The 27952-nt window shown below is 51.1% G+C and overlaps 3 protein-coding genes across 3 annotated transcripts in view; 2 read left to right on the top strand and 1 right to left on the bottom strand.

Moving 5' to 3' along the window:
* Window positions 1-3524, top strand: part of LOC308163840 (SLIT-ROBO Rho GTPase-activating protein 1-like) — a gene marked incomplete at both ends in the record, with an annotated part of 42055 nt that extends 38531 nt beyond the window's left edge. The window contains 3 exons of the mRNA XM_080538026.1: window positions 1-110; window positions 1716-2040; window positions 3066-3524. The exon at window positions 1-110 is cut by the window's left edge and continues 19 nt beyond it. Coding sequence (XP_080394152.1) covers window positions 1-110; window positions 1716-2040; window positions 3066-3524 — 894 coding nt within the window. The remainder of the gene's footprint in view (window positions 111-1715; window positions 2041-3065) is intronic.
* A 4347-nt stretch (window positions 3525-7871) lies between these two features.
* On the bottom strand, window positions 7872-13682 carry kics2 (KICSTOR subunit 2; the record flags this gene model as incomplete). The annotated part of the gene is made up of 4 exons (XM_080537380.1): window positions 13411-13682; window positions 11983-12307; window positions 10017-10548; window positions 7872-8165 (listed from the first exon to the last, which is right to left on the bottom strand). The coding sequence occupies exons 1-4, from the start codon at window positions 13655-13657 to the stop codon at window positions 7872-7874; spliced, it is 1398 nt and encodes a 465-aa protein (XP_080393506.1). The 5' UTR covers window positions 13658-13682.
* Window positions 13683-15880: 2198 nt separating this feature from the next.
* Window positions 15881-27318, top strand: parp12b (poly (ADP-ribose) polymerase family, member 12b; the record flags this gene model as incomplete). Its single annotated transcript, XM_080537381.1, has 8 exons — window positions 15881-16221; window positions 16721-16856; window positions 19033-19288; window positions 20075-20170; window positions 20589-20715; window positions 22166-22334; window positions 25230-25350; window positions 27218-27318. 8 exons carry the CDS (start codon window positions 15881-15883, stop codon window positions 27316-27318), a joined length of 1347 nt encoding a protein of 448 aa, XP_080393507.1.
* Between the last annotated feature and the right edge of the window lie 634 nt (window positions 27319-27952).

A 27952-nucleotide genomic window follows, 5' to 3' on the forward strand; every position in this document is an offset into this window, starting at 1 on the left:
AGCCAGAAAGCGGACAGCGACGGAGGGACGACCCCCAACCCCGAGGAGAAGAGGGACAGAGCCGACCTCAGCTCCCCCACAGACATCAGACCGCCCGAGGCCTACAACAGGTCAGTAACACCCCTAACACACCACACACACCCCTAACACACCCCTAACACACCCCTACCACACCCCTAACTCACCCCTAACTCACCCCTAACACACCCCTAACTCACCCCTAACTCACCCCTAACACACCCCTACCACACCCCTAACTCACCCCTAACACACCCCTACCACACCCCTAACTCACCCCTAACTCACCCCTACCACACCCCTAACACACCCCTAACACACCCCTACCACACCCCTAACACACCCCTACCACACCCCTAACACACCCCTAACACACCCCTACCACACCCCTAACTCACCCCTAACTCACCCCTAACTCACCCCTAACTCACCCCTAACTCACCCCTAACTCACCCCTAACTCACCCCTAACACACCCCTAACTCACCCCTAACACACCCCTACCACACCCCTAACTCACCCCTAACTCACCCCTAACACACCCCTAACACACCCCTAACACACCATACCCCCCGAGGCCTACAACAGGTAACACACACCAGACGCCCAGAGGCCTACAACAGGTCAGTAAGTTGAAATAATATTACTTAGCCTGTAATAACATTAGTATTCATAACAAATGTGGGGTTATAGAGAGATATTTTCTCAGAAGGCAACTACTACAGCTAACCGTCGGCCTTGGGGTCTCAACGTGCTGGTTCTAACGCACCACAAATGGACACATGACAAATGAAAGTATTTAACAGCGGAAACGCCTATCCATATCTCCAAATAACCTCAGCTTGTTTTTGAAGTTGTGTGTACAAAGCACCATAATTAGCGGGCGAACACGCACGCACGCAGCATTACACACCACAACTGAGCGCCATCATTTCGCAAAATTGTCATCTATCCATGGGCCTTTTTTTACCTAAAATTTGATATAATGTATGTGAAATTAATATCTCAGACTACAAAGGGCGCTGCTGTGGCTCAGGTGATCCGGTGTCCAATGATCGCAAAATCTGCGGCGTTATCGTCTCCCTCGCAGCGTTATCGTCTCGTCACAGTGGCAAGACACTGAACCCCAAATTGATCCCCCAATGAGCGGGCCGGCGCCTTGCATGGTAGCTTGCCACCATTGGTGTGTGAATGTGTGTGTGAATGAGAGGCCATTGTAAAGCACTTTGTAATAAGGCGCTATATAAGTCAGTCTATTTACCAGTAACACACCAGTAACACACCAGTAAAACACACCAGACCACCAGAGAACCGATATAGACAGTAATAGACACCGACCACCAGAGAACCGATATAGACAGTAATAGACACCAGACCAGGCACTAGGAACATTGGACAAGCTAACAACTAAGCTAACTGAATATGTTGTTTAAGGCAATGCTAAGCTAAGCTAACTGAATATTTTGTTTTAACTAAGCTAAACTAAGCGAACTAAATGTGTTGTTTAAGGCAGCGCTAAGCTAAGCTAACTGAATATGTTGTTTAAACTAAGCTAAGCTAAGCTAACTGAATGTGTTGTTTAAGGCAGCGCTAAGCTAAGCTAACTGAATATGTTGTTTAAACTAAGCTAAGCTAACTGAATGTGTTATTTAAGCCAGTGCTAAGCTAAGGCTAAGCTAACATTGACATTGTCTTCAGCCACCGCCGGAAGCGCACCGAGGGCCTCTTTTCCCGCCGGCCCTTCGGTCGCTCTAGCAACAGCCATTGCCACGGCAACAACGGCGACGTGCTGGAGAGGAGCTCCCCTCCGGTCACCGGCCACTTCAGCCCCCGGGACCTCCTCCTGGGCCGGGGCCAGGGCCTGACTCCGCCCCTGGACAGCCCCGAGCGCCGCCGCCGCTCCACCGCCGTGTCCGTGGCGGTCGGTCGCCATGACTCCCTGCGGCGGCCGGAGGACACGCCCCTCAGACGCTCCAGCAGCGGCCAGCACGGTTTCACCAGAACCCTGGATCCTGACACAATGGTACACACACTATATATACACACACACACACACACACACACACACACACACACACCCTGACACACTGGTACACACACACACACACACTGGTACACACACTATATATACACACACACACACACACACACACACACACACACCCTGACACACTGGTACACACACACACACACACTGGTACACACACTATATATACACACACACACACACACACACACACACACACACACACACCCTGACACACTGGTACACACACACACACACACACACACACACACACACACCCTGACACACTGGTACACACACACACACTGGTACACACACTACATGAATACACTCATAGACATAGGTATTGGTAAAAGATGGCTACCCACTTCATAATGCTTTTATCAAGGTCCTTAATGACATTTGCGTAAACACAGACTCCAGAAAAGTCTCAGTTTTGGTACTACTAGATCTTAGTGCTGCCTTTGACACAGTAGACCACAACATTCTAATAGATAGATTAAAAACCTGGGTAGGACTTTCGGGCACTGCCCTAAACTGGTTTAGATCCTACCTACAGGACAGAAGCTACTATGTCACTTTAGTTGCCAAGCAACTTTGTTGCCAAATTAAAATGACATGTGGGGTTCCCCAAGGATCCATCCATGGCCCCCTTCTATTCAATCTCTACATGCTTCCATTGGGAAACATCATAAAAAAGAACAGAATTGCCTACCACAACTATGCGGATAACACTCAAATCTACATAGCCCTCTCACCGAACGACTATAGTCCCATCGACAATCTCTTTAATTACATTGAACAAATAAACGCCTGGATGACACAAAACTCCCTCCAATTAAACCAGGACAAAACAGAAATAATTGTATTCGGTGCACCTTGTATGAAATGTGCTATACAAATAAACTTGCCTTGCCTGGCCTAATCACTTGGCATTCTCTTTCCCTCTCTTTCTCTCTCTTTCTCTCTCTTTCTCTCTTTCTCTCTCTCCCCCCCCCTCCCCCCCCCCCCCCCCTGTGTAGGACATGGAGGAGTCGATGAGCGTGGCGCTGGGTGACCTGAGGCAGCTGGGGGGCCAGGGGGGGGGCGGGTCCCGGCCGGCCCCAGATGTGGTCCTGGACACCCTGGAGCAGGTGAAGAACGGCCCTCCCCTCTCCTGCTCCTCAGAGTCCCCCAGCCCCCACAGCACCCCCAGCACCCCCGGGACCCCCGGCACCCCCAGCCCCCTCAGCCCCCTCAGTCCCCTGAGCCCCCTGCCTGGCCCCCCCCCGGGGCCCCCCAGGCCCGCCAACCCCTCCCCCGACACTCTGGGCTCCTTCAAGCCCGTGGCGGTGGCCCGGGTGGGGGTGGGGGGGGGGGCTCCCCCGCCGCTGCAGGTCCGCCCCCCCCCGGCCCTGAGGCCCAAACCCCTCCTCCCCCCCCCGCCCAAGAGCAGCACCCCCCCCCTGCCCCCCCCGCTGGACAAGTCCTGCACCATGTGAGCCCAACCAGGCCAGAACCAGGCCTGAACCAGGCCCAAACAGGCCCAACCGGGCCAGAAGAGGAGAACAGGGTAGTCCTTACTGTTTATAAATGTTGAGGGTAGAAACAGTAGGAACAGACAAAAAGGGTTTTATGTACTGTAGTAACACGATATTATAATAATAATAATAATATATGAAATATGAAATATGATATGCCATGATATATATATATATATATATGTGTGTTGTCAGATTGGTGTTTTACCCACTTGATGTGTAGGAGTTTACTTTCTCCATGTATCGAAGCATTTATCAAACGTTAAAGGGTTAAAGGTCGATGTTTTAATAGGACAGGAAACAGGAACCAGGAAGTAAAAGATGTAGATAGCGACGTGGTGGGAAGTGTAGTTCTCCTCCGGTGAATTGTAGTTTTCAGTGACGTGAACGTGGAACGTGTGCTGTCATGGCGACGATAGGCCTGTCACCAAAATGGCCACTGTAACTTTTACTGTATTTTGATTGGCTGCTGTATCTAACAAAAACTAAAAAAAAGGAAAAAAGAAAAAGAGCGATTTATTTGATTGGTTGAAGGGACAGAGACGGAGAGAGAGGGACACTGCGAGATGAAGAGGTGCCTGCTGGGAAGGGGGAGGTTAGGGGATCTCACACAGAGAGGAATACTGAGGCGGATGTCTGTGTGGATGTTTGAGTTTTTAATTTTTGTATTTTATTTTTCACTTGTTTCAGCTGCTAAGCCTGTTCTGCCCCTGGAGGCTGTTAGGTGACAGAACTCACAGGATTATTATATTATTATATTATTATCTTTAACGTTCACCTGTTTAATGAATGTTCCAGTATTTAACGACTGTTTAGCTGATCTAATGAATGTTCTGGTGGGTGATGATGTCACACAGGGTGATGCTAGCTCTCACTGGGAAAACAGCCTTCTGGTATTCACACACACACACACACACACACACACAGGCCTTCTTGTGTTCAGCAGACACACACACACACACACACACACCCGGGCCAGGGATGAACAGGGTGGGGGGGGCAGGGATGAAGAGGGTGAGGACCATACATTTCATCTGGCCTGGGGTGTGTGTGATTTATTCACCATTAGTGTGTGTGTGTGTGTGTGTGTGTGTGAGAGAGAGAGCGAGAGAGAGAGTGTGTGTGTGTGGGTGTGTGTGGGTGTGTGTGTGTGTGAGTGTGTGAGTGTGAGTGTGTGTGTGTGTGTGTGTGTGTGTGTGTGTGTGTGTGTGTGAGTGTGAGTGTGTGTGTGTGTGTGTGTGTGTCCCAGCATGGCCTCATTCTGTTCTGTATGAGCAGAGGCACTAAAGCAGTGATGGATTATTCATGCTGCCTTAGGAAAGTTCTAGAACACGTGCAGGAGTGTGTGTGTGTGTGTGTCGGAATATGGATTACCTGGTTGTGTTACACTGAAGTCACTAGATAACCTTAAACTCACAGTAAGCTAACAGGGTACTTACCCTAACTCTAATCTAACCCTGACCCTAATTAACCCTGACCCTAATTAACCCTGACCCTAATCCTAACCCTAACACTGACCCCAACCCTAACCCTAACCCTGACCCTGACCCTAACCCCGACCCTGACCCTAACCCCGACCCTGACCTTGACCCTGACCCTGACAGGAACTCCCAAGCAACACTTGAACAGCACGCTGAATGTGGCCTGTAGTTTGGGTCAGGATCTGATGTGTGTGTGAGGAGTAATGGACCGGGTGTTTCTGCGTGCGTGTGTGTGTGTGTGTGTCTATGTGAAAGTGCCTTTTTTTAACCCTCGTGTTTGTATGGGAGTCGTGTCTCACTCACGCATGTCCTGGAGGAGCAGCAGCACTCAGATTAAATAATCATAACGTTGTGTTGTAGATTTAAACTGAATTATGAATTCTAGCGTTAATCCATTGTGACATTGCACTTTGATGTTCTAGGGGTTGTGTAAGTTTGGCATGTAGCATCATCACATATGGGGCGCGCGTTAACGGGCCGTTTCTCTGGCGATGTGTGTCTGGTGATTACTGGGGTTGCCGTGGTGATACCAGGGTTGCTATGGTGACACCAGGGTTACTATGGTGACACCAGGGTTACTATGGTGACACCAGGGTTGCTATGGTGACGCCAGGGTTACTATGGTGACACCAGGGTTACTATGGTGACGCCAGGGTTACTATGGTGATAGCAGGGTTACTATGATGGTGATACCAGGGTTACTATGGTGACACCAGGGTTACTATGGTGACGCCAGGGTTACTATGGTGATACCAGAGTTACTATGGTGACGCCAGGGTTACTATGTGATACCAGGGTTACTAGGGTGATGCCAGGGTTACTATGGTGATACCAGGGTTACTATGGTGACGCCAGGGTTACTATAGTGGCGCCAGGGTTACTATGGTGATACCAGGATTACTATGGTGACGCCAGGGTTGCCATGGTGACACCAGGGTTACTAGGGTGATACCAGGGTTGCCGTGGTGACGCCAGGGTTACTATGGTGACACCAGGGTTACTATGGTGACGCCAGGGTTGCCATGGCGATGGTTTTATCTGTTAGTGTTTCCTGTGTCTGAAGCCGAGCTGAAGAGAAGCTCCTACAGCCAGACGGATGATGATGTGTTGATGTGGTGTATTTATATTATAAATAAAAACTGAGTAACTTATGTTGTGCGGGTGGTTGTTTTATTCATGTTTAATTTACAGTGTTTTTTGTTGAATTCCAACTGTTATATTTTTCATTGTTATTGGATAGAGAGTGGAGAAAAAGAGGAAAGGAAGAAGAGGGCATGTCAGCAGGGCGTGGGCCGGGGGATTCCAACCCATGCCAACATGGCCATACGTGTGCACTGTGGTGCCATGGTGCTAGACCACTAGATCCCCCAGGCCATGGTGTGTGTTTTTAATTGGTGGATCCATCTGTGTGTTGGCACTGACTTCTAATACAATAATAATATATCTGCCATTTAACTGACGCTTTCATCCAGAAAGACTTACACTGCAGTGAGTGTATACTGTACATGTTTCAGTACATATGGTCCCAGCGGGAGTCGAACCCACAACCTAAGCGTTGTTAGCGCCCCGCTCCTACCAGCTGAGCCACTTCTGCTGAGCTTTGTGGCGGGTTTAGCTGACAGAACACTCACCCCCCTCCCTCCTCTCCCTCCCTGAACCCCAACACGCTGGTGAAGCCAGCGCATCATAATTGGATAACCATGACAACCAAGCTGTCTCTAGGGGTCGCCATGGCAGCCGTTGTAATGGACTCTCCATAGGAGACCAGAGACTGAAGCTATCTCTGCTATTTCTGGAGCCTTCTGCGTTCTCCATCTCTACATTTACATACTTGGCGTTCTTGTTCTGACGGGTGCTTGTCGCGTTGGAGAGGGAGGGGGGCGCGGGGGGTGTGAAACATGGTGTCTCTCACCTCCCAGGCTCACAGCGGTCCTGTCCTGGGCGTTTAAAGCTGCGCACGAACAATGCTAACATTGTGGGTTCGATTCCCGCTGGGACCACATGTACTGAAAACAAAATGTATGCACTCACTGTGTGTGTGTGCACATGTGACTCACCCCATTCTACCCCTAACACCCCTCCCCCCCACACACACACACATCCCCCATATACCTCCGTTTGCAACAGAGGAGGCCTCGAGGTGAACGTTAATCTCCAACTTTAACTTTATTTTAACACCATCCAGCTTTAAGCACTGCAACTGATAAAGGGTTACATGTAAACCCCCCCCGTCCCAAAAAAAGATTTTCGAAAATAACAAAGTATCAACAAAGCAACATAATTTAAAAGGCAGCATGAATGAGACAGAACAGAAGGCTGTTTAGTAAACAGGTAGCAGCGTGTCCCAGGCCGGGGGGGGGGGGGGGGGGGGGTCGGAGGGTCTGCCCCCCCTGCTCAGGGTCAAGGGTGTAAGGCGTCTCCAGCCAGCGGGTCTCTGTGAGGGGAGGGGGTCACCCTGCGTACAGACATATGGACCTGTCGTCTCTCTGGTCTGGAGCACATTTGGCAGAACAAACGACCCCCAGCACGATGCTGACCCTCAGACACACACACAGACAGACACACAGACAGTTGGACCACCTGTTTAAATCCTTAAATCCTCTAAAATAAAATAATAAAAAAGGCTACGTTGATTTTTTTGTTTTCCAGACAATTGTTAGAACATAAAATGTGAAGAAATAAGAGACACACACGTTTGATATCGTTCCTCAGTCCATGAATGAGCAATGAGCCCTGTCCTCTGACTTGTGCCTCCACTGGTGTGTGTGTGTGTGTGTGTGTGTGTGTAACTCCCCCCTCCTCCCTCCCTAACCTCCCCCGTCCCTCCCTAACCCTTAGACCCAGGTTTCAGGGTGCTGAAGGGTTTGGAGTTCCTGAGCGACCCGGAGATGTCCTGCAGGAAGGAGGAGATGTGGGAGTCCTTCTCTGACCGGCGCCCGTCGAAGATGACCACCAGGGTGAAGTGTGGCTCGGGCCGGGTCAGGTAGTAGGTGCTCTGCACCTTGTCGTCGTAGAAGTGGACCACCTTGTCCAGCGTGTTGAGCTCGGCCGCCCGGTCGCCCATCATCATGATCACGTTGGGCCAGTGGGTCAGAGGGCGCTCTCCCCCCGGGAGGGACACCTGGGGAGGGAGGAGGGGGGAGGGGTTAACATGGATGAGACACCTGGGGAGGGAGGGGTTAACATGGATGAGACACCTGGGGAGGGGTTAACATGGATGAGACACCTGGGGGGGGGATGGGGTTAACATGTATGAGTTCACCTGGGGAGGGGAGGGGTTTACAATATCGTTAGCCTCATAGCATAATTGCCTAAAGCCTGGTACACACAAAGATAATCTGTCCGATTTTGGCCCGATTTTCCCCCTTCCGACCAAGGACAGCAAACGCCCGATTATCGGATGGCTCTAAAGATTATAACTACAAGATTATCCTGTGGTGTGAAGAGTTTTAAGAGTACATTTTTCCCGACAATCTGCTCGGAAAATGGTCGGGCCGACGATCATAAATATTAACGTGTGCAATATTTACGACCAAAAATCCTCTTGTGTGTGGGCGAAATTTACAACATCTGAGTCCGATTGTGACGTGGAATGGAATGTAGCCAATCAAGAAGCGAGCTGACTGACGCGTCTTCTTCTTTTCGTTCTTCAGCACTTTATTGCCCCTGTAGCACATGGCTGCCTCTACAGGTCAGTCAGGGTACTACTACCCTGATCACACAGGATTTCTGGCTTGGGGGACGAGACTCCAGACTGTCGTAGGACAGATCTGTATGCATGTGGTCGTATATCGGAGCACACCACACACAATACGATCAAAACTGTTCAATCCATGATTTTTTTATCTTCATGTGTGGGGTCCCTAACCCTAAGATTTTGAAAATCCTTATATGTGTACCAGTCATGCTTCACTTGTGGTCAGCCGAGCCATCTTTGTATGTAGTGTCAAAAATGCCTAGATGTCAAAGAGATGACTTGGGCCGATAGTGATTTTGGAATGTAACAAGCATTCTGATGGCATAGGCAATAACGCACAGTGAATCAGCAGTGTTAGGAGAGTAGAGTTAGGCAGATATCTCAATTTGGCCAAAATATGACTGAGGCAATTATGCTATGAGACTAACGACATAGACATTCACAGAATTTATGCTTGTGTTTTATCACTGTGTTGGGCTGTACTGTGTCACCTCCCTCTCTCTTTCGCTCTGTCTCTCTCTCTCCCTGTCTCGCTGTGTCTCTCTCTCTCTCTCTCTCTCTCTCTCTCTCTCTGTGTCTCTGTCTCTCTCTGTGTGTCTCTGTCTCTCTCTCTGTGTCTCTCTCTCTCTCTGTGTGTACTGTGTCCCTGGGACGTTTGTTGCAGTTCTCCTAGTATCTCCTAGTTGTGCATGAGCATTTACAGAACGCAGAAGGTTTTATCACTGTTGTGTCTGTGTTGACGCTACACAAAGAGCTGATGTTTGTGAGTCGGACACTTCGATCTCGAGAGCTTCTTCTATTGTGTGAAGTTCTGAGATCGGGAGCCAACTTGCAAGTTGAAAAGACCATCCATACTTTAATAAATACCAAATACTTAGTACCGGTAACTTTAAATCTATGTTGAGTGTTATTCACCAGAATATGTTTTTTTAAACCTTTTGCTAGCATATCAGCCCAGTAGAGCTCTCAGGCCTTCTGACGCTGGTTTTCTCTGTGTACCACATGTACAAAAGAAGAGATTTGGTGAGGCTGCATTCTCATTTTATGCACCCAGATTGTGGAATGCACTGCCAGTTTACATTAGGGATGCAACCTCAGCAAATATGTTCAATAAGTCAAGACTAAAAACCCATCTTTTTAATATTGCCTTTAAATGACTAAATAATTAAATGATGATTATATGATTGGAGCACTTTGAGCTGCAACGTTTGCAGGAAAAGCACTATCCAAATAAAAGTTATTATTATTATTATTACTATTAACTCGTCCACCCACCACGGCAGGGAACTGCTCCACCCCCTTTGGCGCCTCGCGGTACGACCCGGGGTGGTGGTAGCCGTGGCCCTGGAAGCTCTCCGAGCCGCGGTTGTCGAACACCAGCGAGACGTTCTGGGCGTCGTGCTTCCTGACGAAGGAGCAGATCTTCCCGTGGTAGTCTGGCGCCGTGCGGGCGGTCAGCGCCCTCATGTCCGCGGCCGCCGCCGTCTGCCGGCTCAGCGCCTCGTGGAAGTAGAAGCTGAACTTGGCCAGGAGCGCCCCCTGCAGGCGCTGCAGCCACACGTACAGGTGGGGCGGCTGCACGGCCTTCTGGGACTGCCCTCCGAACAGGTGCTTGCGGGTCTCCTGGCGCTGGCGCTGGAACAGGGTCCCCCAGGCCGTCAGCTTGGTGCCGGCCCCGTGGAGACTGAGCAGGGCGGGCAGGAAGCGCCACTCTGACACCTGGGCCTGGCACCGCAGCAGCTGGGTCACCACGTCAACCTCCGTCTGGAAACCACCCTCCACACGGCCCAGGATGGGGTGGTGAAACCTGGGGGGGGGGGGAGAGGTAGGGAGGGAGGAGGGGGGGGCGGTGGTAGGGAGGGAGGAGGGGGGGGCGGTGGGAGGGAGGGGAGGGGGGCGGAGGGAGAGAGGTAGGAGGGAGAGGGAGGGAGGGGAGAGGGGGAGGGAGGATGGGGGAGGGAGGATGGGAGAGGGGGAGGAGGGGAGGGAGGATGGGAGAGGGGGAGGGAGGGAGGGAGGATGGGAGGGAGGGAGGATGGGAGGGAGGGAGGGAGGGAGGATGGGAGGAGAGGGGGGGAGGGAGGAGAGGGGGGGAGGGAGGATGGGAGGGAGGAGAGGGGGGGAGGGAGGATGGGAGGGGGGGAGGGAGGGAGGAAGGAGGAGAGGGAGGGGGGGAGGAAGGAGGAGAGGGAGGGAGGGAGGAGAGGGAGGGAGGGAGGGAGGGGAGGAGAGGGAGGGAGGGAGGGGAGGGAGGGGAGGGAGGAGAGGGAGAGAACTTTATTGGTGTTCTGGCTCTTGCTAACACAGAACCTGGTGTTAAACAGTTCAACCAGTTGTGGTGATGGTGGATTAAGTGTAAGTATGTCCGACAATTCAAACGACAGACACACATTTGCGTCTGCTCTGCGTCTCTTCTGTGCAATCCTTCTGTTGTAACCTGAGTGGTAATTAATGCACGCAGACTTGTAATACAGTTTAGTTTAACTTCACTGAAAGTCTTCTGTAGTTGATAACGTAGCTAATACACTGTCAACGAGCAGCACACTGAACACAGTGGGGGCGGGGTAACCCCTTTAACCTGTCCTGAGGGGTACACAGACTCTCTGAACAAAGGTTCCTTCTTCTAGCATTGTAACTGCCAACAGCCGCTGGTCCTAGATGACCGTATCTTATGATGACTGATGGACAGATGATTCACTTACTGAGACTAATGTGTCTGTTGTCAGTCTGTTAGGATGAAGGCATCTGTCTAGATATGTCATGTGACTAACGTCCTCTGTTGTTCTCTGGTATGGTGCGTCCTGGGATTGTGTCACCTTCACCCTTGAGTGCACGTGCACACGTGCGTGGCGGCGGGGTGGCGGGACATGACCGTGCATGGCTGGGTGTCACATGACCTGCTGCAATCCATCTGACAGCTCAGCCATGCGGCGTTCATCCCTGTGCTGTGCTTCCTGCTGAGATCTCAGTCACTAAACCTCACCTGCTGAGCTCTGCACAAAACTCTGTCTCCCCCCTGCCTCTCCCTTTCCCTCCCTGCCTCCCCATCTCTCCCAGTCTCTCCCTCTCTCTCCCTGCTTCCCCCCATTCTCCCTTCTCTCTCCCTGCCTCCTCTTATTAATGTTCCTCTGAAGTCTAGTTCCTTACACAACACATATAGAATACATACACACATACACACACACATACACACACACACACAGACAGACCTGGAGCTGTACTTGTACCCCCCCCCCCCTACCTGGAGCTGTAGGTGTGCAGCACGGCCTCCAGTAGGACCACCAGCTCCTCAGTATGGACGGGGGTCTTCTGGCTGGCCAGCTGGTGCATCTTCTCATACAGGTCGGCCATCTCCATGCGCGCCTGCGTGAAGCTGCACAGCTGCTCGGCCAGGTGGCTCAGCAGGTCCTCCAGGTAGGGGGCGTGGCCTGGGGGAGGGGCGTGGCCTGTGGGGGCGTGGCCTAGGGGGGGGTGGCGGCCCTGGGTGACCAGCTTCCTCAGCTCGTTGTACAGGGAGGTGTAGACGGTCCTGATGCTGTCCTTACGACTGAAGAACGACTGGCCCCCTGACACACACACACACACACACACACAGTGTAAACATACAGTAGATACATACATCTGGAGCAATACTTCACAGGAATTTAGGAATCACAGACTCGTTCCTGAGGTGTGTGTTGAGGCCAGGGCAGACTGTGTGTGTGTGTGTGTGTTTGTGTGTGTGTGTGTGTAATGTATGCCTGTTGAAAATGGTGTCCACTTGAAATGGCTGTCTCGTCTAGTGAGTAAGGCAGGTCTCTACTGTCTTCCGTGGGCTTTTACCGCCATCTGTTGGCAGAACCCTGCAACTCAATAACAGAGTTCTGTGGTACAGCAGGATTTTTCCTCTGGATAATAACGAACATATATGATATGTGGTTGTGGTTATGTGATATATATATATATGATATGTGGTTTTAACTGTCTTGTAAAGGTGTCCTTGAGAGCCTTGAAAGGCGCCCACAAATAAAATGTATTATTATATATATTATTAACACGTCAGTTGTCATGGTGATGCTGATCTTTCAGGTGTAACGGTAGGTGTAGTTTTTCTAACACCGTTAACCTGACACACCAACACGAACAATCTTCCTGTGACAATTAACAGTAGAACAGCCATTTTTTTGCCATCATTTGACCCTGTGAGTAATTTTTCTAAAATACCTTTGCACTCGACCACATTTCATGACTTTTCCTAGATATGTGCGTTCTACCACCCAGTATCCTTACATTTTCAAAACCACATCAGGATAAGCTAGTATGAAGTTATTTAGCAGTTTCTCTGTGTAGGAGGCAGGCTAATTTACAAGACGCGCCAAATAGTGGTCTTCGTGTGTAAGTAGCAGCTTCCCATTGTAAAGACTATGGTCATTTGACCCCCGAAGCGGCTGTTATAATAATAATAATAATAATAATAATAATAATAATAATAATAATAATAACTTTTATTTGTATTATTATTTGTTGTTCCTGCAAACGTTGCAGCTCAAAGTGCTTTAATCATTATATAATCATAATTTAATTATTTAGTCATTTAAAGGCAATATTAAAAAGATGGGTTTTTAGTCTAGTAGATACAATAGACACGGCTCTTCTAGTGTTAAAGCCCTGTGGTTGTGTGTGTCTGTACCCAGTTTCTGGCCCAGGAAGGTCATGTTGTGGTAGGCCTTCTCTGCTGCGGCCAGGTGTCCCAGGGCGGCCAGGAGGGAGGCCCACGCCGGCCCCCCGGCCCCCCCCCGGCCCCCGCTGTCCCTCTCCTTCTCCACGTAGTCCTTGGCCCGGTCGAAGGAGAACATCCCCAGCTGTGTGAAGAAGCTCTCCAGGATGGCCCGCTCCCTGGGCACCGGCCGCAGCTCCTCCTCACGGGACGCATCCATCAGGGGTGGGTGGGTGCAGGGGTGTGTGTATGGGTGTGTGTGTGTGTGTGTGTGTGTGGATGTGTGTGTGGGAGTGATGGGGAGGTGATGGGGAGATGATCAAATGAAGTTGATAGTAACTATCTGTTAGTTGAGTTAGTTAGTTAGTTGGCCAAGCTGGATGCTACCTAGTTAGACCCTTGACAACCCTAACCTGCCTAGTTACTGCTGAAGCCAGCCCTGACAACCACAGGAGCAGTTCCGAGGTCGTTCAAGCAGGTCTATCCTACTGAGCCTCTCAGAGCAGGTCTATCCTACTGAGCCTCTCAGAGCAGGTGAGGTTTAGTGACTGAGATCTCAGCAGGAAGCACAGCACAGGGATGAACACCGCATGGCTGAACTGTCAGATGGATTGCAGCAGGTCATGTGACACTTGACAATGTGTAACCTGCCTAGTTACACCCTTGACAACCCTGACCTGCCTAGTTACACCCTTGACAACCCTGACCTGCCTAGTTACACCCTTGACAACCCTGACCTGCCTAGTTACACCCTTGACAACCCTGACCTGCCTAGTTACACCCTTGACAACCCTAACCTGCCTAGTTACACCCTTGACAACCCTGACCTGCCTAGTTACAACCTTGACAACCCTGACCTGCCTAGTTACACCCTTGACAACCCTGACCTGCCTAGTTACACCCTTGACAACCCTGACCTGCCTAGTTACAACCTTGACAACCCTAACATGCCTAGTTACACCCTTGACAACCCTAACCTGCCTAGTTACACCCTTGACAACCCTGACCTGCCTAGTTACACCCTTGACAACCCTGACCTGCCTAGTTACACCCTTGACAACCCTGACCTGCCTAGTTACACCCTTGACAACCCTGACCTGCCTAGTTACACCCTTGACAACCCTGACCTGCCTAGTCAGACCACTGACACCACCACAGCCCGCATTGAACTCACGTTACGACTCCTCTTTACGTTCAGCTACGATGCTACGAACTGCCAACGAACACTGATTGATCACTATTAATTAACTGTTAATCAATGGAAATGTAAGTGGAGTGAATCGTTATTTAAAAACAACTTGTTTAGAGTGAAGATGTAGCCAGCGACCTGTCAGACCCGTTAGACGCCATCTTGGTAACAACACTACGGAAAGTCAGAAGTGACAGCTGGGGAAATGCGTTGGAATACTACCTCCTCTAGCGCCCCCTGGCTGTGGATGCCAATAGGCCAGACAAGCTTCGAGGTAGACGTTTTAAATGTATTACATTTGACTTTTTGTAGCGTCCTAGTTCTTACCTCTGTATAGGGAATGTCTCTCCTATGGAATAAGGGCAGTGAGACAGATGGAGAACGAACCATATCTGGGCCAGGGGCTGAAGTCTGAATGTCTCTGAAAGCAAAGTGGGTTTGGAATATTAATCTCAGGCAATTAAGAGAATTTATATTACGCATATATTCTGGAATGGAATGCATCTTGGGTTTTAATTTATATTGAGTTGTCAATGACCTACCTTTAGCCGCAGCTTGCAGGCAATTCCAGCAACAAACAACTTAACAAACTATCAATCAACACCCTATGTAGATACTCTGACCTTCTGGGTCTCTATGTTCAGCATCTCATTGCGCAGTCTTGCTTTTGCCTAAACAAATAATCCTCTACAAAAACAGTTTTGCCCCAGGCTGTTTGTTTGGTCAACCATGTCGAAGTACAAATTCCCTGACCAGGCAATGTTCAAATCAATTGAATTGATCACTGCAGTTAATCAATTACAGTCCGATCGCAGGCTTGTTGGACCAGCACATGTGTACAAGAACGAAATAACGGATACAATCAAACTCGGAGTATAGGGGACAACACATTTAACATTTAACCATGTTGATGTTCAACATTCATTATGAGAAATGACGTACAACTAATGAATTGACTAATTGTTCTATTATTGTTTTATGCTGTTATGTTATGTATGCGGATATGTTAAAGCACTTCGAGCTGCAACGTTTGCAGGAAAAGTGCAATACAAATAAAGGTTATTATTATTATATTATTATTATTAACTTGTTCCACTTCGCTCCACCAGAGGGCGGTATGACACCCCTCGGCAGCGCTACCGCCCCCTGGCGGCTGAAAGTGGAAACACTGCTGTTGTCATTTTGTTGCTGCTCTGCCGCTTCCTGCTTCATCATTATATCATTTGCAAACTGCCAACAGACAACAGCAGTGAGATGTCCAGCTACGCCAGAGTGATCCACCACGCTACCAGTGTCCTCTGCAGCAACAAGGGCTCCATGGACCTGCTGCAGCTGCACAGAAAGGTGTTCGAGCGGTTTGACATCACCGAGGAGGACTTCTGGTTCATCATAAAGAAATGCCCTCGATTCGCAGTAGTCAGGAACAGGGAGAGGGCGGAGGGCTGGACGGAGGGGTGGGGGACTGACTGCACGATCGTGGCCAAAACGTCCCTGCGACTGTGCAAGAACTACGCCAAGCAGGACTGCTCCAACTGCCAGGAGCTGCACCTCTGCAAGTACTTTGTGTTCGGGAACTGCAGATACGGGAAAGGCAGGTGAGCAGGAACAATGACGAGGCTGGTAAGCATGGAGGTCAGACAGACCACGCCCCCTTTCTGACCTGGACAGGCCACGCCCCCCTGTCTGACCTGGACAGACCTGCAAACGACCTTAACTACTGTTAACCTGCTGATTAACATACTCTCTGTCTCTCTCTCTCTCTCTACATATATACATTTATATATATATGTTTTGCTTTTTAAAAATGCATTTGATCTCTCTTTGATGCACTTTGATAGATTATTGTTGTATAATGAAAAGCTCTTTATGAATGTAATACATTATTATTATTATTATTATTATTATTATTATTATTATGTATTGGCCAAATTCATCTACTGTTGACACTGTAGCACCCACCCAACACACTACTGTGTCGATGGTCTTCTCCTGTCTGCCTGTCTGTCTGTCTGCCTGTCTGTCTGTCTAACTTCCCCCCCCCGTAGGAAGCAGTGTAAGTTCCCTCATGACATGTGTTCTGCCCCCCCCCTACAGGAAGCAGTGTAAGTTCCCTCATGACGTGCGCTCGCAGCACAACGCGCCCCTGCTGAGGGAGTGCACGCTGCAGGAGCTGCATGAGGAGCAGCTGTTCCTGCTGCTGCTGCAGAACGACCCCACACTGCTGCCTGAGGTACACACACACACACACACACACACACACACACACACTCTGCTGCCTGAGATACACACACACACACACCCTGCTGCCTGAGGTACACACACACACACACACACACACACACACACACTCTGCTGCCTGAGGTACACACACACACACACACACACACACACTCTGCTGCCTGAGATACACACACACACACACCCTGCTGCCTGAGGTACACACACACACACACACACCCTGCTGCCTGAGGTACACACACACCCATGCTTGAGGTACACACACACCCTTGCCTGAAGTAGGCTAACACACACACACACACATTTACATTTACATTGTTGGCATTTAGCAGACGCCTTATTCCAAAGCGACTTACAATCGATACATTTGACTAAGCAAGTGAATCATCAATCCACCAGTCGTAGCAGGAAGAGTAATCTAGCTCAGGCCAGGGGCCATTGGCAGTCTCAGTGATAGAAGAAGAAAGAAAGAAAGATTTTTTTCACACACACACACTGCTGCCTGAGGTAACACACACACACACACACACACTCATGCCTGAGGTAACACACACACACACACACACACACACAAGGCAGCCTCCATGCAGACGTAGTCATGGTGGTCAGTTCCAGTACCTCTGTCTGCTGACCTGCAGGAGGTGGTCAGCTCCAGGGACTAGACTGGCCCAGTTTTGTATAACATGCTCTTTATGTTTGTGTGTGAGTGTGTGTGAGAGAGAGAGAGAGAGAGAGAGAGAGAGAGAGAGAGTGTGAGAGAGTGTGAGAGAGAAAGTGTGAGAGTGTGAGAGTGTGAGAGAGAGTGTGAGAGAGAAAGTGTGAGCGTGTGAGAGAGAGAGAGAGAGAGAGAGTGAGTGAGTGTGTGAGAGTGTGAGCGTGTGAGAGAGAGAAAGAGAGTGAGTGTGTGAGAGTGTGAGAGAGAGAGAAAGAGAGTGAGTGTGTGTGTGAGAGAGAGAGAGAGAGTGTGTGAGAGAGAAAGTGTGAGTGTGTGAGAGAGAGAGAGTGAGTGAGTGTGTGTGTGAGAGAGAGAGAGAGTGAGAGAGAAAGTGTGAGAGTGTGAGAGAGAGAGAGTGTGAGCGTGTGTGAGAGAGAGAGAGAGAGAGAGAGAGAGAGACAGAGAGACAGAGAGTGAGTGTGTGTGTGTGAGAGAGAGAGAGAGAGTGTCTCTTTTACTCCATTGAGTTCATTCAGTTTCTCAGTTTAAATGTGGGATATTTCTGCATTACAGGCTCCGCCCCCTGCAGGTGTAGCAGTGTTCTGATTGGGCGGTCTATAGGAGGGGTGGAGGGGTAGACCTGCTCTCTCCCTCTTCTCTCTTTCCTTCTCTCTCTCACTCTCTCTCTATCTCTCTCTGTGAAGAGGGAAAGACAGGAAGTAGCTTTACATCCTGGCTTTTCCAGAAAGTTCTGGAAAGGTTGTTATGGCATGGTTGAGACCCCAGGGAAGAGAAGTGAATCCTGCGCTCTGATTGGACCCCTCACTCTGCCTACCCAGAAGCCCCCAGTGTTGACAGCCCTGTGGAGTCGCAGGGCCGCAAAAACAAGCTTCTCAAAAACAAGTCGAGTCTGGTTTTCCCGCTCTTTCGGAAGTAATGTTAGCAGCTCAAAGTGTTAAACCTGTAAAGCCTAAAGCCTCCAGCAGGGGGCCACGTAAACCAATGAAACTTGTAGACGACATATAAACAATCAAAAAACACACAAAATGGCCGCCGCGTGGTCCAGCCTAGCGGGTGAAGAAGACAGGGGGTTCAGTTCCTCTGACAGGAAGAAGACGCGTTGGACCTGAGGGGACTTCCTGTGTAAAAAAAAAAAAAAAAAAGAATTGAAAGAAAAACAAACAAACAAAAAAAGAATAAAAAGAAAAACAAAAAGAAAAGATAAAACAGTGGATGTTGGGGTTTGTCCCAGGGGAGAGTCCTGTTACCTGAGAGGTAAAGTAGAACGCTTTGGTGTGAGGTTTGATTTAGATTTTTTTGTCTCCATGACGATGACCCCTTTTGTACAGTTATGTTTCCATGACGATGACCCCCCCCCCCCCTCCTCCCTTGTATTGTATGGCCTCTTAAAGGTGTGTGATTGGCTCCCCTGTCCTCTCTGGCTGGGGGGTGTGTCTCTGTGTGGAGGGGGGGGGGGGGCGGGGTCTGATGATGTCATGCGTCTGTGCTGCAGGTGTGTACTCACTACAACAAGGGCTCTGGGCCGCACGGCGCATGCACCTTCAGGGACGCCTGCACCAAGGTGCACATGTGCATGCACTTCGTGCAGGACGACTGCATGTTCGGCCACAAGTGTAAGAGGCAGCACGCCATCGAGGCCCCCGGCCGCCGCATGCTGGAGGAGAGAGGTCTCAGCTCTGACATCATCCACGACCTGCCCTGCATCTACCAGAACCTGCACCGCCTCTCTACCGCCCCCTACCTACGAGGTAGGCTCTCTACCGCCCCCCTACCTACGAGGTAGGCTCTCTACCGCCCCCCTACCTACGAGGTAGGCTCTCTACCGCCCCCTACCTACGAGGTAGGCTCTCTACCGCCCCCTACCTACGAGGTAGGCTCTCTACCGCCCCCCTACCTACGAGGTAGGCTCTCTACCGCCCCCTACCTACGAGGTAGGCTCTCTACCGCCCCCTAGCTACGAGGTAGGCTCTCTACCGCCCCCCTACCTACGAGGTATATCCACATTATGATCTTCATTATGGTCTTCATTGCATAGTTAATCATTAGAAATCTAATTTAGACTCATGAATACAAGAATCAAATGATATTAATATTAACTCTGGGACTGCAGACAACATAGCTAGGACTCAACCAGGAAGTCTGTTCAAAATATTAAAAGCATAACAGTCAGAAGCTTCCTATACCTATGAAGTAAACCATCTTCTTTAGTATCATAAAACGTATTTTTGAACATAGAATTGAACATGTATCCTCATCAATAAAAACATTTTAAAACATTAATCATGTACAAAAAACAGATTAAATTGAATTAGGAGTATTACCTATTAAAGCACCCTTCACCTCTGGTACAACATTGCCATTTTGGAGTTGTAGGTTTTGCTGGGCAACTCATACTGGCCATCCAGAGTATAGCAGGTCCTTAAATGCAGCTTCTCCACTGTGTTGTGTGTGCATGTGCGTGTGCGTGTGCCTGTCCGTGTGCGCGTGCGTGTGTGTGTGTGTGTGTGTGTGTGTGTGTGTGTGTGTGTGCGCAGAGCGTGTGGCAGAGCCAGTCTCCAGGCCTGTGGTCCAGAAGGAGGAGAGGAACGAGATCTGTCTGCACTTCATACGCAGGAACTGCAGGTTCCAGGGTGAGATGACCTTTAACCTCCCATACACACACACACACACACACACACACACACACAGACACACACACACACACACACACACATATACCGTACATATACACACAGACACACACACACACAGACACACATATACATATACACACACACACACAGACACAGACACACACACACACACACACACACACACACAACCCTCTGCTTAGTTTTTGCCCTCAGTAACTTGTGATTGTGATGTGTGTGTGGTTCTTCAATGTGTGTGTGTCTCTTTGTGTGTGTGTGTGTGTGTGTGTGTGTGCGTGTGTGTGTGTGTGTGTGTGTGTGTGTGTGTGTGTCTCTCTGTGTGCGTGTGTGTGTGTGTGTGTGTCTCTCTGTGTGTGTGTGTGTGTGTGTGTGTGTGTGTGTGTGTGTGTGTGTGTAGACCAGTGTATCAGGGTCCACTTCAACCTGCCGTATAAGTGGGAGGTGTTTGACGGAGCCTGCTGGAGGGACCTGAGACGCATGGAGGAGATCGAGAGAGCCTTCTGTGACCCCCGCAACACCCAGAGGTCAGGGGTCAGGGGTCACCCAGGGGTCAGGCGGGGGGGGGGGGGAGATAGAGAGAGCCTTCTGTGACCCCCGCAACACCTAGGGGTCAGGGGTCACCCAGGGGTCGGGGGGGGGGAGATAGAGGGAGCCTTCTGTGGCCCCTGCAACACCCAGAGGTCAGGGGTCAGGGGTCACCCGGGGGGGGGGGGCGATAGAGAGAGCCTTCTGTGACCCCCACAACACCCAGGGGTCAGGGGTCACACAGGGGTCAACCCAGTGGCGTAGGGGACGGGCCTGCAAGCGAGGGCCCCCTAACAGGGGCCCCCTAACATTGGATACTGTGGTGGGTTGACATAATTCACCCACGGAACTATGGGTTGGGAGTATTGTTCCGCACGGACAGTTAAGTGGAGTTAACGGACATTAAATGTTTAGCTTTGTCATTTGATACGCCGCCTACGACTCCCGTCACTACAATACAACGTTTTTTCTTTTAATTTAGGGTTTAGGCTGCGAGACACAAGACCCTGCAGAAAAATGAGCAAGCGAAGGTACCTCAGTGGTGCGCAAAAACGTCAAGAGCAATATAAAATGTAACAAAATGCAGCGGAATGTCATATTTTCTCACAAACCGACCCAATGCAGCTTCTGCGACTAACGCGGGTTGGGATGCAATTAGCACTGGGTCAGGGACGAACGTGGTGGATGCACCTGTTGCACCACCGTGGAGGTCAGTGTTACTGCAGCTGGCATGGCGCAGGCTGACCCGGCCGAGAGATCGTTTTCATAACTCAAAATGATCAAAAGCTATCTGAGAAGCACCATGTCCCAGGACAGACTCTCCAGACTAGCGATTCTCAGCATTGAAAGCCAGCGCGCACGTAATGGATTTAACTATGTTGAAGGGGTACGTTCGTAAATTCGTTCTGAGAGCGCCGGAGCGCACACTGGCATAAAAGGGACCAAGTAATTTGATTGGACAAATCAACAACAAGAGGCATTCCATCAGAGAGATTTTCCAGAGTGAATTCACGAACGCAGCCATAGTCTAACAGTTGAAAAACCTCCCTGGGAAATGTAGTCTTTTAATGTAGTGGTTGCAGTCTTTTTATTGAATTGGTTGTTGTCTTTCCTTCTCTCCATCTCTCCATCTCTCCTCTCCTTCTCTCCATCCCTCATCTCTCCTCCTCTCCTCCGTCCTCTCCCCTCCCTCCCTCTCCCCTCTTTCTCCTCTCCTCCCTCCTTCCTCCCTCCCTCCTCCTCCACCCCTTCTCCTCCCTTCCCTCCTCCCTCCCTCCCTCCCCCCTCCATCCCCCCTCCCTCTCCCTCCCTCGCTCCCTCCCTTCTCCTGCCTCCCTCCCTCTCCCCCTCCCCCCCCTCCCTCCCTCCCTCTCCCCCCTCCCCCCTCTACCGTCTCTCCCTCTCTCTCCCCTCCTCCCTCTCTCCACCCTCCCTCCCTCCCTCTCTCAGTCCTGGCTCACGCCCGGTGGACTTCCTGGCTATGACACGGGAGGCGGAACCAGTGAGGCGCCTGTCAACCGTCTCCTCGGTAACCAAGCCGGCCCACTACATCCTGACCACCGAATGGCTCTGGTTCTACAAGGGTGACCATGACAACTGGATAGAGTACGGGAGGCCTGTAAGTCTGGGGGGAGGGGAGGGGAGGGAGAGAGGGGGAGAGAGGGAGGAGGGGAGAGAGGGAGGGGGAGGGGAGGAGGGAGGGGAAGGAGGGAGGGAGGTGGGGAGGGTAGGGTGTGGTTGTGGTTCTACAAGGGTGACCATGACAACTGGATAGAGTACGGGAGGACTGTAAGTCGGGAGGGAGGGAAGGGAGGGAGGGGGGGGAGGGAGGGAGGGGCTGTGGTTCTAGACCATGACAACTGGATAGAGTACGGCAGGCCTGTAAGTCTGGGGGGGGGGAGGGGAGGGGAGGGAAGGGAGGGAGGGGAGGGGAGGAGGGGACTGCAACACAACCACAAGCTAGGGAGGGAGGGGGGGAGGGAGGGAAGGGTTGTGGTTGTGTTGTCATTGTCATTGTGGTTGTGGTTGTGGTGTCATTGTGGTTGTTTTGTGGTTGTGTTGTGGTCAGGATGATAAGCAGCGTGTGGTTGTGTTGTGGTCAGGATGATAAGCAGCGTGTGGTTGTGTTGTGGTCAGGATGATAAGCAGTGTGTGGTTGTGTTGTGGTCAGGATGATAAGCAGCGTGTGGTTGTGTTGTGGTCAGGATGATAAGCAGCGTGTGGTTGTGTTGTGGTCAGGATGATAAGCAGTGTGTGGTTGTGTTGTGGTCGTGTTGTGGTCAGGATGATAAGCAGCGTGTGGTTGTGTTGTGGTCAGGATGATAAGCAGCGTGTGGTTGTGTTGTGGTTGTGTTGTGGTCAGGATGATAAGCAGCGTGTGGTTGTGTTGTGGTCAGGATGATAAGCAGCGTGTGGTTGTGTTGTGGTCAGGATGATAAGCAGCGTGTGGTTGTGTTGTGGTCAGGATGATAAGCAGCGTGTGGTTGTGTTGTGGTCAGGATGATAAGCAGCGTGTGGTTGTGTTGTGGTCAGGATGATAAGCAGCGTGTGGTTGTGTTGTGGTCAGGATGATAAGCAGTGTGTGGTTGTGTTGTGGTCAGGATGATAAGCAGCGTGTGGTTGTGTTGTGGTCAGGATGATAAGCAGCGTGTGGTTGTGTTGTGGTCAGGATGATAAGCAGTGTGTGGTTGTGTTGTGGTCGTGTTGTGGTCAGGATGATAAGCAGCGTGTGGTTGTGTTGTGGTCAGGATGATAAGCAGCGTGTGGTTGTGTTGTGGTTGTGTTGTGGTCAGGATGATAAGCAGCGTGTGGTTGTGTTGTGGTCAGGATGATAAGCAGCGTGTGGTTGTGTTGTGGTCAGGATGATAAGCAGCGTGTGGTTGTGTTGTGGTCAGGATGATAAGCAGCGTGTGGTTGTGTTGTGGTCAGGATGATAAGCAGCGTGTGGTTGTGTTGTGGTCAGGATGATAAGCAGCGTGTGGTTGTGTTGTGGTCAGGATGATAAGCAGCGTGTGGTTGTGTTGCGGTCAGGATGATAAGCAGCGTGTGGTTGTGTTGTGGTCAGGATGATAAGCAGTGTGTGGTTGTGTTGTGGTCGTGTTGTGGTCAGGATGATAAGCAGCATGTGGTCGTGTTGTGGTCAGGATGATAAGCAGCGTGTGGTTGGGAGGGAGGGAGGGACCTGAGCAGGGCTCGACAGTGCGACTGTTTTGGTCGCATTTGCGAGTGAATATATTTCTGTGCGACTTGGAAATACATTCAATCGCACCAGTGCGACTAAAAGACTGCTGAACTACTGTCATGCGCAGTCAAACTTATGTGTATAAGTGATGAGGGAATGAAAACAGTGAACAGAAACGTGTGTCGCAGAAATGCTTCACGCGAGTCCTATATGCGCTTAAAATGCGCATAATGGGTATATGGGATACAGCTCTCATAGTTCGTAGTGCTGTGTTTTGTTAGCCGCTAGCTTCTAGCAGCGTTTGCTTCCGGTTTCATTACAAAGAGGTTAACCCTATGTGCCTGACGTCTAACATTCAAATGACTCTAACTTCATCTTTTTTCGGATTTCAATGTATGACACATCATTTGAAAGCTTATGATCCGTAGTTCCAATCCACAACACGTCACATTTGAAAGTGTTCTATGTAATTTTTTTACATTTGAAAGTGTTTTTTGTTAAAATATATTTATATTATACAATTTACCAGTCATATTCTGGAATGTGTCTAAATGTTAAAGTTCCATAAGTATAAGCAAAATAAAGTAACAGTTTGTAAATAAATAGTAGCATTTAAAAAAATAAAATAAACGAACCGTGAACCGTGACCCAAAAACCGAGGTTCATACCGAACCGTGGGCCAACTGAAATTAATATTCTTACTTCCCCTTTACATTGTGTGAGTCTCCATTTTTATTACGGCCAAGAGCCGGTTATGATCATTTTGATATGTTATGATTATGATAATTTCTTGTCGTTGTTGACGAAAATTGCGCAATTTTCATTGTGCTACTGAAATTCTTGGTGTGCTACTACATTTTTCAACATGGTAGCACAGTGCTACCTGGGGAAAAGGTAGACGTCAAGCCCTGGGTCACCTGAGGCACATGGGGGAGATAGAGAGCGCCTACTGTGACCCCCGCAACACCCAGAGGTCAGGGGTCACACAGCATTTTTTTTTTAATGTTCATAAATACGCTCTGAGAGTGCCGGAGCGCACACTGTTGGGTTCAACGTCATAAAGGGACCAAAAAGTAATTTGATTGGACAACAAGAGGCATTCCATGAGTGCTGAATTTACAAACGCAGCCATTAGTCTACAGTTGAAAAACCTACCTGGGAAATGTCGTTTTTATTGAATTAGTCTTTCCTTCTCTCCCTCTCTCCCTCTCTCCTTCTCTCCTCCCTCTCCCCTCTCTCCTCCCTCCCTTCCCTCCTCCCACCCTCCCTTCCTCTCTCTCCTCCTCTCCATCTCTCCATCTCTCCATCCCCTTGTGGTCGTGTTGCGGTCAGGATGATAAGCAGCGTGTGACCTCCCTGGCCTCGCGGGACCTGGAGGACGCGTTCCTGGCGGACAGCGGCGCCGAGGTCACGGTCGCCAAGGGCAGCCGCCACTACTACCTCAGTTTCCAAGGTAACGACCCCTCTCTCTGTCCTCCGTTTCCAAGGTAACGACCTCTCTCTGTCCTCCGCCGGGGGAGGGGGGCGGTGACCAGGAGAGGCTGCCGGAGGTAGAAATGGGAGGACGGGCAGGCTGGTTGTGGTGAAGCAGGGAACAGAGGAATGAGGAAGGACGGTGTCAAACAGTGAGGCCCCCCTGTCCTCCCCTGTCCTCCCATGTCTACCTCCCCTGTCCTCCCCTGTCCTCCCGTGTCTACCTCCCCTGTCCTCCCCTGTCCTCCCATGTCTACCTCCCCTGTCCTCCCCTGTCCTCCCATGTCTACCTCCCTGTCCTCCCCTGTCCTCCCATGTCTACCCCTGTCCTCCCATGTCTTCCTCCCCTGTCCTCCCATGTGTACCTCCCCCAGCCTCCCCTGTCCTCCCATGTGTACCTCCCCAGCCTCCCCTGTCCTCCCATGTGTACCTCCCCCAGCCTCCCCTGTCCTCCCATGTGTACCTCCCCAGCCTCCCCTGTCCTCCCATGTCTACCTCCCCCAGCCTCCCCTGTCCTCCCATGTGTACCTCCCCCAGCCTCCCCTGTCCTCCCATGTGTACCTCCCCCAGCCTCCCCTGTCCTCCCATGTCTACCTCCCCCAGCCTCCCCTGTCCTCCCATTGTCTACCTCCCCTGTCCTCCCATGTCTACCTCCCCCAGCCTCCCCTGTCCTCCCATGTCTACCTCCCTGTCCTCCCCTGTCCTCCCATGTCTTCCTCCCCTGTCCTCCCATGTCTACCTCCCCCAGCCTCCCCTGTCCTCCCATGTCTACCTCCCCCAGCCTCCCCTGTCCTCCCATGTGTACCTCCCCCAGCCTCCCCTGTCCTCCCATGTCTACCTCCCCCAGCCTCCCCTGTCCTCCCATGTCTACCTCCCCTGTCCTCCCATGTCTACCTCCTCCAGCCTCCCCTGGATTCCCATGTCTACCTCCCCTGGCCTCCCATGTCTATCTCCACCAGCCTCCCCTGTCCTCCCATGTCTACTTCCACCAGCCTCCCCTGTCCTCCCATGTCTACCTCCCCCAGCCTCCCCTGTCCTCCCATGTCTACCTCCCCCAGCCTCCCCTGTCCTCCCATGTCTACCTCCCCCAGCCTCCCCTGTCCTCCCATGTCTACCTCCCCCAGCCTCCCCTCCCATGTCTACCTCCCCCAGCCTCCCCTGTCCTGCCATGTCTGCCTCCCCTGTCCTCCCATGTCCTGCCATCCCCTGTCCTCCCATGTATACCTCCCATGCCAGCCTCCCCTGTCCTCCCATGTATACCTCCCCCAGCCTCCCCTGTCCTCCCATGTCTACCTCCCCCAGCCTCCCCTGTCCTCCCATGTCTACCTCCCCCAGCCTCCCCTGTCCTCCCATGTCTACCTCCCCCTGTCCTCCCATGTCTACCTCCCCCTGTCCTCCCCTGTCCTCCCATGTCTACCTCCCCCAGCCTCCCCTGTCCTCCCATGTCTACCTCCCCCTGTCCTCCCCTGTCCTCCCATGTCTACCTCCCCCAGCCTCCCCTGTCCTCCCATGTCTACCTCCCCCAGCCTCCCCTGTCCTCCCATGTCTACCTCCCCCAGCCTCCTCTGGGGTCGAGTGTAAAACAGAACACAGCAGTGATCCTCATAAACTAACCTCTCCTTCTCTCCCTCCCTCCTTCTCTCCCCTTCTCCCTCCCTCTCTTTCCCTCCTCCCCCCCTCTCCCTCCTTCTCTCTCTCCTTCTCCTTTTCCTTCCTCCCTCCTCCCACTCTCTCCTCTCTCCTCCTATCTCTCTCTCTCCTCCCTCCTCCCTCTCCTCTCCCCTACCTCCGTCTCTCTCTCTCCTCCCTCCTCTCTCTCTCCTCCTCTCCCTCCTCCCTCCTCTCAGACATGTACCAGAGGAACCCCAAACACAACACCAAGAGGAGGGTCCGCCGGCGCCCCCGCTTCATCTCCATCACTGATGTAGAGAACAAGACCACGCGCTAGGGAGGGAGGGAGGGAGGGGGCAGGGAGGGATGGGAGGGGGCAGGGAGGGAGGAGGGGAGGGAGGGGTGGGGGAGGAGGGAAGGAGGGGGGAGGGAGGGAGGAAGGGGGAGAGGGAGGGAGGAAGGGGGAGGGAGGAAGGGGGAGAGGGAGGAAGGGGGAGAGGGAGGGGGGAGGGAGGGGGGAGGGAGGGAGGAAGGAAGGAAGGAAGGAAGGAAGGAAGGAAGGAAGGAAGGGAAGGAGGGGGGAGGAAGGGGGAGGAAGGGGGAGGGAGGGGAGGAAGGGGGAGGGAGGAGGGAGGGAGTGGGAAAGTATGAATGAATGAATGGTCTTTATTGTCATTGATATAGTACAGGTACCAAACAACGAAATTTGGGAGGGGTGGCTCCCCTGGTGCTAGGAAAGAAAAAAAAAACAAGAAGGGAAAGGAGCTGGTTTACATAAATAAAGGCTATGTACACTATCCACTACTATACTATACTGTACAGATAAGACGACTAGGGTTGTCATATTGCACATAGTGTTATTGCACATTCATTTAAAGTGTCGCAGTTTGCAGGCTTGAAATGTACACATTTGTGCCTCAGCACTACACCTGATTTTTTCAATCCAGCAGCTGCCATCAATCCGTCCAGAC

This window comes from Nansenia antarctica (assembly GCF_963989245.1).
Source record: "Nansenia antarctica genome assembly, chromosome: 8".
Classification (NCBI taxonomy): domain Eukaryota; kingdom Metazoa; phylum Chordata; class Actinopteri; order Argentiniformes; family Microstomatidae; genus Nansenia; species Nansenia antarctica.